This window comes from Lontra canadensis, unplaced genomic scaffold (genome assembly GCF_010015895.1).
Source record: "Lontra canadensis isolate GAN:19392208 unplaced genomic scaffold, GSC_riverotter_1.0 scaffold186, whole genome shotgun sequence".
Taxonomy (NCBI): domain Eukaryota; kingdom Metazoa; phylum Chordata; class Mammalia; order Carnivora; family Mustelidae; genus Lontra; species Lontra canadensis.
The window spans coordinates 181,133-196,417 of NW_022631180.1; the positions used below are offsets into that span (position 1 = coordinate 181,133).

The following is a 15,285-nucleotide window of genomic DNA, read 5'->3' on the forward strand; positions in this document are numbered from 1 at the left end:
GGGGGGGGGGGGGGGGGGGGGGGGGGGGGGGGGGGGGGGGCGGATATGAAAGGGGATGGGCGGAGGATGGGGCGGGTCCTGAGCCCCTCCATAGCCGCTGGGAATTAAAGGCTTCCAGAAGTGCTTCCTCTCCCCCACCTCCTCCCTTCAGGGAGGGGCGGAAGTGGCGTAGTATGGGGCGGGGTCTGGCCGCGCACAATGGGCCATGGAGTTCTCGTTCGATGTGGATGCGCTGCTCCCGGAGCGGATCACGGTGCTGGACCAGCACCTGCGACCCCCAGCCCGCCGACCCGGAACCACAACGCCGGCCCGGTGACATCTCAAACCCGCCCCAAAGCCCTTCTCTCCTTGTTCTGAAAAACCTGGTCCAGGCACCACGCCCCCTTCTCACTGACTAGTGACCTCTCCTTTTGTTGCCCTGGCTCGCCCATATGGTGACTTTTGACCTTAGACTTAGTGGAATTGATGGGCACTTGCATCTGTGACCTTTCACTCCTTAGCCTGATTTGTTCTAACCAAAGGATGTGGTTGACCCGCCCTTCCTGCTTCCCAGCAATAACCTCAGGGAGGAGGGAGTGTACTGTATTGAAAAGAGGTGTGGCAAAAGTTTGGGTTCCAGAAAGGTGGGGTAGAAAATCAGATTGGAGGTCTCTAAGGTAAAGTCAGAGAGTCTTAGGTGCTGAACCTGGGTTGAGGTTATGGCCAAGGTTCCCAGGATCCTCTAATTCAGTGAGTATCTGACTCTTTTGTTTCCGTTTTTTTTTTTTTTTTTTTCCTGTAGTGTTGATCTGCAACAGCAAATTATGACCATTGTAGATGAACTGGGCAAGGCTTCTGCCAAGGTACTGGGGAGTCTTTAGATGGAGAAAAGGGGAGGGCCTTTCTGGGGCCTGTATATAAGGAAAGCACAGGTCCTTTGAAATGGTCTTACAGAAAGTCTGTCTTTATCTTCCCGGCAGGCCCAGCATCTTCCTGCTCCCATCACCAGTGCATCAAGGATGCAGAGTAACCGTCATGTTATGTATGTGCTCAAAGACACTTCAGCGCGACCGTGAGTGCCAAATGCTCTTCCATCCCATACTTGATTCCTTCCTCCCTCAACCCCTCTTCCTCTTTTGACTCTCCCTTACAAATAGCTGCTACTAGCTTGTTTCATTATTTTCCCCATCCTACAGGGCTGGAAAAGGAGCCATTATCGGCTTCCTTAAAGTTGGATACAAGAAACTCTTTGTACTGGTGAGTATTACTACAAGCTGAGAGTTCACATCCCTTGGCTTCTGAGAATAAAAGGTCTGGACGTTGGGAGGCAGCAATGATGTCTGGGTCCTAAAAGGTACTTGTTTTTCTTTCCCTCTTAGGATGATCGTGAGGCTCACAATGAGGTAGAACCACTTTGCATTCTGGACTTTTACATCCATGAGTCTCTTCAACGCCATGGCCATGGGCGAGAACTCTTCCACTATATGTTGCAGGTGTCACTTATTTCACCAGTCTATCCAAGACAGAGATCAAAGTCTCTTTTGCACTAACCCCTTCCAGTGGCCCTGCCTTGTACCCTCCTGCCTGCCATGTTCCCGTATCCTCCTATTCCCTTCCCAGGCTCCTGCGTTCCTGTTGGCATGTTCTCCCCCAACCTTCTCCTACCCTGAGTCTCCTGTTCCCTACAGAAGGAGCGAGTTGAACCACACCAACTGGCCATTGACCGACCCTCACAGAAGCTGCTTAAGTTCCTGAATAAACATTACAACCTGGAGACCACAGTCCCACAGGTTAGAGGTTTCAGAGGGTAGATCCTTACTGAGCATTTGCATTGAATGTTTATTTGGGGCAAAGAAGTGGAATCTTCCAAGTGCTTCTTATTCCCCATTGTATAGGATTCATTTTATACAGCTACACTCTTTCTTCCCCCCAACTTTTTTTGGGAGGGGGTAACATCTCTCATTGTGCAGCTCTTTGCTGTCATCTATTTTCATTTTTCACTGTTCTGTATACTCAGTAGTATGTTTGTGCTCCAGATGTAGCCAGCTCATTTGCACCTCAGTGTTTATTAAGGCTCAGAAAAATATATTTTCCTTTGGGAGCTTTGGTCTAATATGGAGAATGTGGTTTGTGTATAAGTAAATACAGAATAATGTTACTAATGCTATCCATTCATTTAGCAAATATTTATTGAGCACTTGACACTGTTCTAGACACTAGGAATACTTACTCGACAAAACAGATAAAAGTCTCTGCCCTTGTAGAACTTATATTCTAGTTGGTTAGACAAATATAGCTATGACTGTGTAGCATGGTTGATGATAAGTGTTCTGGAAAGATGAGAGCCACTAAGAAGGCTTGCGAGTACCACTGTGGGGATGGGTGTGCATGGGGTAGCAAGTTTAAGTGGGATAGTCAGGGAAGACCTCACTGAGAAAGTGCCATTTGAGCAATAATTTAAAGGAAGTAATAATATGAGCCAGGTAATGGAGAGTATAGAGAGGGCATCCCAGGCAAAGGGAATGTCTAGTACAAGCTCCATGAGTTAGGAATGTGCCTGAGCAAGTGAATTGGCTGGCATGGCTAGAGCAGCAGGAGTGAAGGGGAGTGTATAGATTAAAGCAGGCAGCAGTGGGGAAGGAATAATATTTCCAACCTTATAGGTTATTGTAAAGGCTTTAGTTTATGCTCTAAGTGGAAAGAGGAGAGTCATGGGTAGGGGTTTGAGCAGGGGGATGATAATCTGATTTACTTTTAACCAGACTACTTTGGCTGTTAAGAATAGCAGTAGGTGAGGGGCGCCTGGGTGGCTCAGTGGGTTAAAGTCTCTGCCTTCGGCTCAGGTTGTGATCTCTCAGGGTCTTGGGATCGAGCTCCACATCAGGCTCTCTGCTTAGCAGGGAGCCTGTTTCCTCCTCTCTCTCTCTCTGCCTGCCTCTCTGCCTACTTGTGATGTCTGTCAAATAAATGAATAAATCTTTAAAAAAAAAAAAAAAGAATAGCAGTAGGCGGGTGCCTGGGTGGCTCAGATGGTTGAACGTGTGCCTTTGGCTCAGGTCATGTTTCTGGGGTCCTGGGATCAAGTCCCACATTGGGCTCTCCGCTCCTTGGGCAGCCTGCTTCTCCTTCTGCCTCTATCTCTCTCTCTCATGAATAAAGAAATAAAATTAAAAAAAAAAAAAGCAGTAGTGGAGGGACGATTGGGTGGCTCACTCTGTTAAATATCTGCCTTCAGCTCAGGTCATGATCCTGGGATCCTGGGATTGAGTCCTGCATCAGGCTCCTTGCATGTTTGTCCCTCTGCCTGCCCCCCCCCCCCCCAAATAAAAAAAAACTTTAAAAAAAAAAAAAAAAAGAATAGCAGTAGGGGAGCAAAGATAGAAGCAAATAGACCAGTTAGGAAACAAGAATCCTGGGGTGCCTGGGTGGCTTAGTCATTGGGCATCTATCTTTGGCTCAGGTCATGATCCCAGGATCCTGGGATTGAGCCCTACGTCTGGCTCCCTGCTCAATGGGGAGCCTGCTTCTCCCTCTCCCTATATACCCACCCCCTTATGTTCTCACTATCTCTCTCAAATAAATAAAATCTTCTTTTTAAAAAATTGTATTTGGGATGCCTGGGTGGCTCAGTTGGTTGGACGACTGCTTTCAGCTCAGGTCATGATCTCGGAGTCCCGGGATCGAGTCCCGCATCAGGCTCCCAGCTCCGCGGGGAGTCTGCTTCTCCCTCTGACCTTCTCCTCGCTCATGCTCTCTCTCACTGCCTCTCTTTCAAATAAATAAATAAAATCTTTAAAAAAAAATGTATTTATTAATTTGATAGAGAGAGGGACAGCGAGAGAGGGAACACAGCAGGGGGAGTGGGAGTTTAGTTACCTGAGGCCACTGGTGATCCTAATCAGCCTTTTCCGTGCAGTGGTGGGTGGAAGACTGAATGGAGTGGGCTTTAGGAGATTGAGAAGCTAGGAAGTGGAGACAAGAATCGGCCACTCTTGGGACGCCTGGGTGGCTCAGTTGGTTAAGCTGCTGCCTTCAGCTCAGGTCATGATCCCAGAGTCCTGGGATGGAGTCCCGCATCAGGCTCCTTGCTCAGCAGGGAGCCTGCTTCTCTCTCTGCCTGCTGCTCTACCTGCTTTTGTGTTCTCCCTCCCTCTCTCTCTATCTCTGACAAATAAATAAATAAATAAAATCTTTAAAAAAAAAAAAAAAGAATAGGCCACTCTTAAATGCTCCTTTAAGGGTGGGCATCTGGGTGGCTCAATTGGTTAAGTGTCTGACTCTTGATTTCGGCTCAGGTCATGATCCTCAGGGTCCTGGGATTGAGCCCTGCTGTTTGTCTGGTTCCAGGCTCAACAGGATTGAGGATTTCTCTCCTTTTCCCCACCCTCCTCCCACTTGGCCTACAAGCTCTTTATCTCTCAAATACGTAAATTTTTTGAAAAAAAGATTTTATTTATTTATTTGAGAGAGAGAGAGAAAGCGCATGCAAGCACACTAGCAGGGTAAGGGGCAAGGGGAGAAGCCGACTGCCTGCTGAGTGGGGAGCCCGATGCAGGACTCGATCCCAGAACTCTGGGATCATGACCTGAGCCGAAGGCAGGTGTTTAACTGGCTGAGCTACCTAGGCACCCCTCAAATAAGTAAATCTTTAAAAAAAAAAAAATGCTGCTTTAAGGGGAACAAAGAAAGAACAAGAACTAGAGGGGAAAGTGGATTAAGAGAGGGTTGATTGTGGCACCTGGGGGGCTCAGTGGTTTAAGCCTCTGCCTTTGGCTCAGGTCATGATCTCAGGGTCCTGGGATCAAGCCCCCCATCAGGCTCTCTGATCGGGGAGCCTGCTTTCCCCTCTTTCTCTTCAGACTTGTGCTCTCCATCAAATAAATAAGTAAAATCTTTAAAAAAAAAAAAAAAGTTGACTGTTTTCAGTTGGAAGAACCAACAGCGTAAGAACGACTCAGTAGAGAGAAAATGTGATGATGTCAGAGAACATGGAGAGAATTGCTGAAACAATGTCATGGGCAGGAGGGGTTGAGATTGGGTTGACAAGTTAGCCTTGGATTTGGAGCATGGACACTTACTCCACTGTAATATGATTTGATTGTGCTTACAGAGGCATAAAGACATGGTGGTGAATGCTACCTTGGGGTGGGGATTGGGTAAAGGAAGGCTTGACACAAGTTTAATCTTGAAAGGTGAATGTCATGGGGACAGTGGACAAGTAGGCAGGCTAAAGTGCATTTCATATATAGGAACCAGCATGAGCAGAAGCGGATAGGTATTCAGTTATGTATGGCAGGCAGTTTGGTGTGGCAGTAATGCTGGGCATGTGCTTGTTTCTGGAGGAGGGTGGGTGGGTAGACAGGGTCAAGGCAGGAAACAGGCAGGGTCTGTTTATATTTAGAATGTCTTCCCCTTGTACAGGGGAGGGCAGTGGAGAGCAGTGAAAGGAGCACAGTATCAGGCATACCCAAGTAACTATGAGACCAAAACATTATAGAGTATAAATAATCATGTAAACAATGATTCATGAGCTCTGTGCTATCTACATGGATCGTCTCAGTGGGACCTTGTACATCTCTTTGAGATGGGTACTTCTGTTGACTGCATTTGAGATTTATACAGTTTAGTGCCTTGACCAAGTTCCCATAGCTAATAAGTAGCAGAGCAAGAATTTGAACCCATTGCCACTCTTTATTTTTTTTTAATGTTAAGCACTTTGGTTTTTTGTTTTACTGTTTTTTAAATTTAAATTCAATTAATTAACCCATTGTCCATTTTTTTTTTAAGATTTTATTTATTTCACAGACAGAGATCACAAGTAGGCAGAGAGAGAGGGGGAAGCAAGCTCCCCGCAGAGCAGAGGTCCCAGGACCCTGGGACCATGACCTGAGCCGAAGGCAGAGGCTTTAACCCACTGAGCCACCCAGGCGCCCCCCCATTGCCCATTCTTGATGGGCAGTGTATTCCTGGCTGAAGTGCTACAGCTAGAATTAGGAGTCTGGGGCTTGAGGACCAGCTCTGTCACTTGTTAGCTACTTGGCTTGGGCAGGCCATGTCTCCAAGTCTTTACTCTTTAACATAGTGACTCCAAGGATTGTTGTGAAGGCCAAATTGAATATGATACTATAATGAAATGACTCTAAGATAGTCAATTACTAGTTATCAAAGTGGCACCCTGTCCTCCAACATGTCTTCTTCCCTTGACAATTCCATCCATTTGAATGCTTCTTAAAGCTTAGTTTTTCTCAGTATTTGTATACTTAAGCCATTTGGCCTGGTGTGTGTATGTACATGTATATGTTTAAGCCTCTGTTTTGAAAGTTTTGGATGCCTCTTCTTCCCTGGTGTTTTGTGCAGTGTGTCTCCATTACCCTGGGTCCTGGGAGAACTAAAAAGTAGGGTACAGGATTTTGGGTTTTGAGATAAAATGCACTCTTAACTATGGAAAATACATAGTTCAGTGGTTTTTAGTATATTCACAGTGTTGTCTGATTATTCCTGGTCTCTAATTCTAAAACCTTTCCATCACACAAAGAGAAAACCAGAATCATTAAGCAGTCACTTCCTGTATACACCTTTTCCCAGCCTTTGTCAGCCAGTAATCTGTTCTGTCAGTTTGCTTATTCTGCACATTTGATATAAATAGAATCATACAATATGTGGCCTTTGTGTTTGCCTTTCACTTACCATAATATTTTCAGAGGGTTCATTCATGTTGCAGCCTATATCAGTACCACGTGCCTTTTTATGGGTGAATAATATTCATCATATGCATATACCACATTTTGTTTATCCATTTATCAGCTGATTCAGAATTGGTTGTTTCCATGTTTTGGCTCTTATGAGTAATACTGCTATGAACATATGTGTGCAAGATTTTGTTTGCACATATCTTTTTAGTTTTCTTTTTCTTTTTCTTTTTTTTTTTTTTTAAGATTTTATTTATTTATTTGGCGCAGAGAGAGAGATCACAAGTAGGCAGAGAGGCAGGCAGAGAGAGAGGGAGAAGCGGCTTCCCGCTGAGCAGAGAGCCCGATGCGGGGCTTGATCCCAGGACCCTGAGATCATGACCTGAGCAGAACGCAGAGGCTTAACCCACTGAGCCACCCAGGTGTCCCTAGTTTTCTTGGGTATATACCTAAGAGTGGAATTGCTGGGTCATGTGGTAATCTTTAACTTTTTGAGGAACTGACACAGTGTTTTTCCACAATGACCAACATTTTACATCCTCTACCAGCAATGTACGAGTATTCCACACTTGATCTTAGCAAAAAGGCCCAGAAGCGATTGTACGAGTATTCCAATTTCTCGACATCCTCACCAACATTTATCATTTTTTTTTTTTTTAAGATTTTAATTCATTGATTAGACAGAGAAAGCACAAGCAGGCAGAGGGAGAGGGAGAAGCAGGCTCCATCCCAGTACCTGGGATCACAATCTGAGCTGAAGTTAGAGGCTTAATCATCTGAGCCACCTAGGTGCTCCACCTTTTTTTTTTTTTTTTTTTTTTTTAGCTATGTTAGTGGGTATATCACTGGGATCTCTTTGTAGTTTCAATTTGCATCTCCTTGTTGACTAATGATGTTCAGCATCTTTTCAAGTGCTGATTAGCCATTTGTATATCTTCCTAAGAGAAATGTTTATTCAAGTACTATGCCCACTTTTTTTTTTTTTTTTTAAGTAGATTCCACACCCATCCTGGAGCCCAACATGGGGCTTGAACTCATGACCCTGATGAGATCAGGACCTGAAATGAGAGCAAGAGCCAGATACTTAACCAACTGAGCTACCCAGGCACCCTCCTTATGCTTATTTTTAAAGTGTGTTCTCTATTCTTGACTTGTAATTTGTTCTTTATATATTCTAGATATAATGCCCTTATCAGGTGTATGATTTGCAATTATTTTTTCCTATTCTGCGGGTTTTTTCATTTTTCTAAATAATTTTGTGTATTTCTTTTTTTTTTTTAAGCTTTTACTTATTTATTTGAAAGAGAGAAAGACAGCAAGAGAGGGCACACAAGGAGGGGGAGTGGGAGAGGGAGGAGCAGGCTTCCTGCTGAGCTGGGAGCCCCAGGCAGGACTCAGTCCCAGAACCCTGGAATCTTGACCTGAGCCGAAGGCAGGGGGCCAATGACTGAGCCACCTAGGGGCCCCAGTTTTTTCATTTTCTTTTCAAAAGATTTTATTTATTATTTGACAGAGACACAGTGAGATAGGGAACACAAACAGGGGGAGTGGGAGAGGGAGAAGCAGGCCTCCTGTGGAACAGAGAGCCTGATGTGGGGGTTGATCCCAGGACTCTGGGATCATGACCTGAGCCGAAGGCAGATGCTTAATGACTGAGCCACCCAGGCGCCCCGTTTTTTCATTTTCTTGATTGTGTCTTTGGAAGTACAAAAGTTTTGCTTTCGGTAAAGTCCAGTTTGTTTTTTTTTCTTTTGTTACTTGTGCTTTGGTGTCATATTTAAGAAACAATTGCCTAATCCAGGTCATGAAGATTTCCCCGTTTCTTTCTTTTTTTTTTTTTTTAGAGAGAGTGCACAAGCATGGTGGGGGCGCAGAGGGAGAGAATCTTAAGCAGATTCCTAGCTGAGCACGGAGCCTGATTCAGGAGTAGTCTCACGACCCTGAGTTCATGACCTGAGCTGAAACCAAAAGTTAGATGCTCAGCCAACTGAGCCACTGAGACAATCCCCCTCCATGTTTCCTTCTTAGAGTTTCATAGTTTTAGCTCTTGACACGTAGATCTTTGGGGTGCTTGGCTGGCTCAGTCGGAAGAGCCTGTGACTCTTGATCCTCTAAGTTGTGAGTTTGAGCCCCACATCGAATGCAGAGATTACTTAAATAAACAAAAAAAATTTTAAACCCAAAACATTTAGGGTCTTTGACCCGGTTGAAATTGTTTTTTTCTGATGTGAGTTAGAGGTCCACGTTCATTATCTTACATGTGAATATTCAGTTGTCCAAGCACCATTTGTTAAAGGAAGCTGTTTTTCCCCCATCGAATCATATTGGCACATCCCTTGAAAATTGACTGTAGACATGTGGTGTTTTTGCTGGACTCTATTCATACTATTGGTCTGTATGTCTCTCTTTTGGCCTCTTCAATACCATTTCGATAACCATACCTTTTAAGTTTTGAGATCAGGAAGTATGAATCCCCCAAGATTGTTTTGGCTATTTGAGGTCCTTTGTAATTCTGTATCAACTTTTGGGATCAGTTTATCAGGGTCTGAGCTTTTAACTGAGTCTGTTAACAAGGACAGGAAGGCTGGCTTTTGTTCCTCCCACGTGGTTTTTCTGGGACAAGGTTCTGTCCCCATGTAGTTGTGAATGGCTGAATGAACAACTATATTTTACTTGTTTCATCTTATAGGTCAACAACTTTGTGATCTTCGAAGGCTTCTTTGCCCATCAACATCGTAAGTTATGTCACCTTGTATATGTTGGCCAAGTAGTTGGGGTGAGGGGAAGAAAAGAGGTGGATTCTTGATCCCACTGGCCCCCTTACTAAGGGGCACCACCGCTTCCTTCCTCACAGGGCCCCCTGCTCCCTCCCTGAGGGCATCTCGACACTCTCGCGCTGCTGCGATTGATTCTACACCCGCTGGTAAAGCTGCAGTGAATGGGTGGAACTGTAGGCCATGGTGGCTAGCTCCTCTAGAAGCCACAGGGAGCACAGTGCGATTATGGGCAATTTGGGAAAATTCTAAAGCAGCCCAAGTCCCAGCAGTTGTTACCCATCTGCTTTTGCCCTCATGAGCTTAGTACTTCTTAGGCTTGTCAGAACTTTTAACTGAGTGAGCTCATCGGGAGCCTGTTTGATGACTGATATTTATGGTGTCTCTTGCTGCTTCAGGTCCATCAAAGTAGGCCAGGGTCTCATTCCTTTGCAGACCCCTCAGGTTTCTGTCAGTTGAGGGATAGACAACTGTGGCCACCCCTTCCATTTCCAGTTACAGAATAGTGACATGAATGGTCCAAAGTTTAAATATTAGTTTTAGAAAATAACGCTCAGAATTTATGATATTTCCAACAAAATAATGAAATTGATCTGGAGAAACCAAATCTAGGAGGTATTGAAATGCTTCCCAGGCTCCCCATTCCATCCTCATACACACATACTCCCTGCCAATCTGAGCCCCACTCCTCCTTCCTCACTGCCTCCCAAGGGTAGAGATGAACAGCTTGCATGGACATGTTCCCCTGCTGAGCTGACCTTGTAGCTAGCTCTTACCTCCTCCATGGCCAGGAAAGGGAGTAACCACCACTCAAAGAACAATCTGTTACCATTTAATAGCTGTGACCAGTGTCAGGGAGGCAGTTCATATCCATGACTCACTTTGCTTGCCAAGGCTTCCCCCCATCCAGCTCCTGCTGACTACAGGCTATGAGAGGGAGTGAGAGCCAACAAGGACAGTGAGGACCCAAGTCCACAGGGGGAGGGACCATGGATAAAGCCTAAGAGGATTTGCTGAGCAGTCTCTCATTTGCCACACACAATAGAGAACCTCTTGAGAGGGAAAGGGAGGGAGCAAATAGAAAAGTGAGGGGACGGGAAGCAGAGCTTTGCATAATATGTTAGCCTCCCATTTACTGTGCTAACTCCAAATGTCTTTGTTTTCTCCTCAAACTTTGTTTTTCCTAATAAAGCTTAAATCTTGTCCTGGAAGGAGAGGTTCTGCCCCCAGCCTCCCCTGATCTCTCCAAAGCAATTCCTAATTAACCAAGGACTTTGTCCATCTCATCTAGAGGGACCTGGGGTCCTCGTTGGCCCGGCTGGGACCATTCCACTGCCCCAGAATCCCAGGGGGGCGTGACAGCACCCACTGACAGTAAGAGCTTGCCTCCCTTAGCCAACTTTCTCCTGCATCTCCCAAGTCCCAGAGTCTCCCCCTGGAACTTTTCCCCCAATTCTGCATTTGGCCTACTCCTTCTGGCTCCCCTCAAAAGTGCTCCAGCATTTCCCCTGAATTCCCTCTTGGTGTGAAGGCATTGCAACAGGGCTTCTGCAGTGGAGCTGAACTGAATTCTCTCCTTCCCCAGGAGAAAATGTGGTGTCAGGGAGCACAGTTTCGGGGTCAAGGGGGTAGTGGCTGGGAGGAGGGGTACAGAGTATGTCTTCTAATGGTTACCTTGTCTGTGTGCTTTCCACTGCCAGCTCCAGCAAGAAAGCTGCCACCCAAGAGAGCAGAGGGAGACATTAAGCCATATTCCTCTAGTGACCGAGAATGTAAGACTGGGGTAGGGTGGCTGGGCTTGGGGGCCTTAACCCAGAAGGATTAGTTCTCTCTAAAGGCTCTGATTTCTCTTTTTTCTATCCAAATCTTTACTCTCCTCACTCTCTTCTCCTTTTTCTTCTTTCTCCATCTTGCTCTGTATTTTCCCTCTTGCCAGTTCTGAAGGTAGCTGTGGAACCTCCTTGGCCCCTAAACAGGGCCCCTCGCCGTGCCACGCCTCCAGCCCACCCACCCCCCCGCTCCAGCAGCCTGGGAAACTCACCAGAACGGGGTCCCCTCCGCCCCTTTGTACCAGAGCAGGAGTTGCTGCGTTCCCTGCGCCTCTGCCCCCCACACCCTACCGCCCGCCTTCTGCTTGCTACCGACCCTGGGGGCAGCCCAGCCCAACGGCGGCGCACCAGGTAATAGGAGTTGGAGGGTTAGGGAGCCTCAGAACTGTCAAAGAGGGTGTTAGCAATGGCAAAGGGGAGTTTGAATCTGCCAGAGATGTGAAGCAATAGGACAGGTAGATTGGAGAGCTCTGAAACCTTTTGAGAAGAATGTATTGGACCAGATTTATGGGAGCAGTCTGGAAGTAAGTTACATGAAGGAGTAGAATAGTACTTTATATGGACTCTAGGGACTCTAGTTTTTGTTTTGTTTTGTTTTAAGGTTTTATTTATTTGACACAGAGAGATCACAAGTAGGCAGAGAGGCAGGCAGAGGGGGAGGGGGAGGCAGGGTTCCTGCTGAGCAGAGAGCCAGACGTGGGGCTCGATCCCAAGACCCTGAGATCATGACCTGAATAGGGCAGAGGCTTAACCCACTGAGCCACCTAGGCTAGTTTAAAAACTAGGGACTCTAGTTTTTAAAGTGAGAGATGGGAGGAAGGATAGTAAGAACATATCCATTGGGTGGGAGGGACTGAGTCTCTCAGATTGGGGAAATCTTGGTTTCATGCTTACTGGGAAGATGCAATGTTTCTGACAGTTTGGGGAGCCACTGGCCTCATGTTACTGCTTTGTATAGCAGGAATCCATCCCAGCAAATGGAGAGGGTATCTCCTTGATTTCTCTCCCTAGCTTTCTCTTCACTTCTGATTTCTCTGTTTTTCTCTCTCCCCCATTTTCCCTTTCCCTTTCTCCTGTCCATAACACCCTTCCACAGTTCCCTTCCCCGCTCTGATGAGAGTCGATACTGACAGATAGTTACCCCCTTCCCTCCCTGGGAGACCTGGAGTAGGCAGAGCCCCCTTTCCCTGAGAACCCCACATCCACTCTTCCATTGTAGTCCCCAGGTTCCAGTGGAAACTGACAGAGCTTGTAGGATTCCCTCGTCCTCTTTCTTGGGCAAAGATGTTGTTAGGATTCCAGATGGGCTAATACTTTGTAGCTTTTCTTATGTAGAAAGCATGCCTTCTTTCCTAAGTGGGCTCTGAACACTCCCACAGATAGCCTGATTCACCGCCAGATCCCGTGGTTGGGTGGCTTATACTCATTACCCAGAGAAGCACATTCTTGCTTGCTGTTAGACTATGGAACACCTTGGAAGGTCTAAGGGCCTCCTCTGCCAGGGAAACATTTTAAGGAGTCTTGTCCATGGAATAAATCCCATAGTCCTTCTACAGCATTACTGGTGACTCTAATACTGTTTTGTGCTGCCTACCACACTTAACCTTCTCAGCCTGCTGAAGCCAACCGATGAGCTCTGCTTCAGAGCAGTTCAGTGATAAAGGACAGGGTCTTAAGACGACCAGGACCCCAAAGGGATCCACTCAACATTGCCAAACTCTTAATCTCCCCACATTTTGTATATGTGTCCGGGAACCCCCAAACCGATGTCTGCTTTGAGGCTCTAAAGACTTCCCACACTTCTAAAGATACTACCACTTTCCCTAGATCCAGATTCTGTGAGGGAATTGTTTCATGGCAGTAGATCCCATTTAGTATCCTGGAGTCACTCTTAATCATGTTTCAGAACAAGCCCTGAGTCTCAAGTACCTGTTAGCTTCTGGGATCCCCTCTTGCATACACCCTGCCCCAGTAGCTAGATGATGATATATTCCAGTCTTGTGAGATTTTCTTGAGGTGGTATCGGAACTCTCCCCCTGGCCTGCCTTCTTTTCCTCCATAGCAAGAACCTTCCCTGCTCCATACCCAGGGTATGGAACGTCTTCACCCTCCCTACTCTCTGAATGTGTGGTAGATCAGATACTCCTACTGTGTTCCCCCATCCCAGTACTTGGGAGCAGGATCTCCCTCTCTCCCAACTCCTTTTCCTTCTCCTTTTCAGTGTTGTCTGAATAAAGTGTGCATTCTTTTGTGTTTTTTAAATGGACATTTTCAATGAAAAAAAATCAAAAAAAAAAAAAAAAAAAAAAAAAAAACCAACCCCCAAACTTCAGGTCTCAGTCTCATTTGTGTGTCACCTGATTTTTTTCCTGGGATCCCTGGCCCTCTGATTCTCCTTACCTTTGAGATCTGCTGGATCTTATGCAGATTCTGTCTCCTGTAATGTAGTCGCTGGATCCCTCTGTATAGGCTGCTAGAGGTACTCCCCCATTGCCTCCAGAAATCTCCAGCTCTCCGCAGTAATGTCTACCCTTTAGCCTAGACCACCCATTGCTGAAATGTCAATATTAACCAATATCTCTGGGATCCACTCATTGCCTCCTGACTATTCCCTGGATTCCGCTTCCCATTCTGATTTCCTGCCCCCACCACCACCCTTGGACCTCTCTCAAGACAATTCCTTTTCCCCCTGAATTCAGCCTTGTCAATCCCTATTTCCCTCTGGTCTGACATATCCTGTAATTTAAAGTAACCATGTTTTCTAAACCAAACACCAGGGCACCTGGTCCAACAAACTTTTTTGCCTGAGTCTGGTTTTCTGGCATAATTTCAATAACATTTACCCTTACTTTTAACACATTAGAACTAATATCAACAAACCAGGAGTACTCCAGAGAAATCTTGGGGTATGAAATGGGCTCCCTCCCCTTTTCTGAGGCACAGCTTAGTTTAAAACCCCATAGGAACGATAATTACCCTTCTCTTTCTCCTGTATTATTCCTTTCATTCCTCTCCTCTGATTCCTTCATACCCACTCATCTTTCTTCCTATAGCCTCTTCCCCATCATCTCCCATTTCTTCTACAGGGGGCCTCCCCCAGGGCTGGTAGCCCAAAGCTGCTGCTACAGCCGCCATGGGGGGCTGAATTCCTCATCCCCCAATACAGGTAAGTATTCATCCCTCCTTGCCCTCAAATCAGGCCATATTGACTATCTACTCCAGTCTTCCCATGCACATGCCTGGTGTTTTCATAGGCAACCAAGAATCAAAGCAGGGGGAACAGGACACAGAGAATAGGTGAGGTCTGAACCCCTCCCCTACCAGCCTCCCACCACCTCTGACTCCTTTTCCTAACATCACTCTCAGCTCCTTTCTCCTCCGAACACCAGCTCCTCTCACAGATTGTTCTACCTAACATCCTAATCTGAAACGCTCTTTCCCCATAGGTTCAACTGGTGCTTACCTTTGGTACTCTCTGAGGGGTTTCAAATTTGGACGTAGCCCTAATAGTTTCAGCCTCATACTCCCATCATATGTCCTATTCTACATCAGGGCTAGACCTTGAAGAGTATGATCTTAATTGCCACTTTGGTATCCCTATAACCCATTCTCCATCTCCCTCCCACCTACCAGGTCTGCCAGCGAGGAGCAGGTCTTGTCACAGGCTGGGTCTGGGGAAGAACACATGCACACAGTTCCTCCACAGGCCCAGGCCCTACCAGCCCAGGCCTGGACAATGGGTGGGAACATATTCAACGCCAGGTTCATTCGAAACTTGCAGGACCTTCGCAGCACCAGGCCTTGGTGACCGCAACCCCCTCTTACGCCTTCAAAGCTGGTATTCTCACTATGGGAGGTAGCCAAAGCCCGCCCTCATAATGGATGTATTCATTCGTTCATTCATTCACTCAGCAGGCTTTATCAATGCCAAGTCATTTGTATTTTATTTTTAACCAGAGTAATAAAAGTATTTATTTTTATCGCGAGAGCTGCTGGAAGTTGTCATTCTTTTCA

The 15,285-nt window shown here is 46.2% G+C and overlaps 1 protein-coding gene and 1 long non-coding RNA gene across 13 annotated transcripts in view; one reads left to right on the top strand and one right to left on the bottom strand.

The window, feature by feature from the left end:
• LOC116860938 overlaps nt 1-11,158 on the bottom strand; it is a 15,396-nt gene extending 4,238 nt beyond the window's left edge. Inside the window, exon 1 of the long non-coding RNA XR_004381368.1 lies at nt 11,117-11,158. This is a non-coding gene — a long non-coding RNA (uncharacterized LOC116860938). The remainder of the gene's footprint in view (nt 1-11,116) is intronic.
• Nucleotides 155-15,255, top strand: ATAT1 (alpha tubulin acetyltransferase 1). Of its 12 annotated transcripts, none has more exons than XM_032847281.1 (13): nt 155-312; nt 782-842; nt 960-1,051; nt 1,176-1,236; nt 1,359-1,472; nt 1,668-1,769; nt 9,358-9,403; nt 9,523-9,591; nt 11,143-11,214; nt 11,379-11,622; nt 14,358-14,438; nt 14,530-14,568; nt 14,905-15,254. In XM_032847281.1, the coding sequence occupies exons 1-13, from the start codon at nt 206-208 to the stop codon at nt 15,077-15,079; spliced, it is 1,263 nt and encodes a 420-aa protein (XP_032703172.1). In that variant the 5' UTR covers nt 155-205; the 3' UTR covers nt 15,080-15,254. The 12 variants fall into 12 exon arrangements, with proteins under 12 accessions (XP_032703172.1, XP_032703164.1, XP_032703168.1 ...); XM_032847271.1 differs by having other exon boundaries at nt 213-656; nt 14,905-15,255; XM_032847273.1 differs by lacking the exon at nt 14,530-14,568 and having other exon boundaries at nt 14,358-14,437.
• Nucleotides 15,256-15,285: the final 30 nt, after the last annotated feature.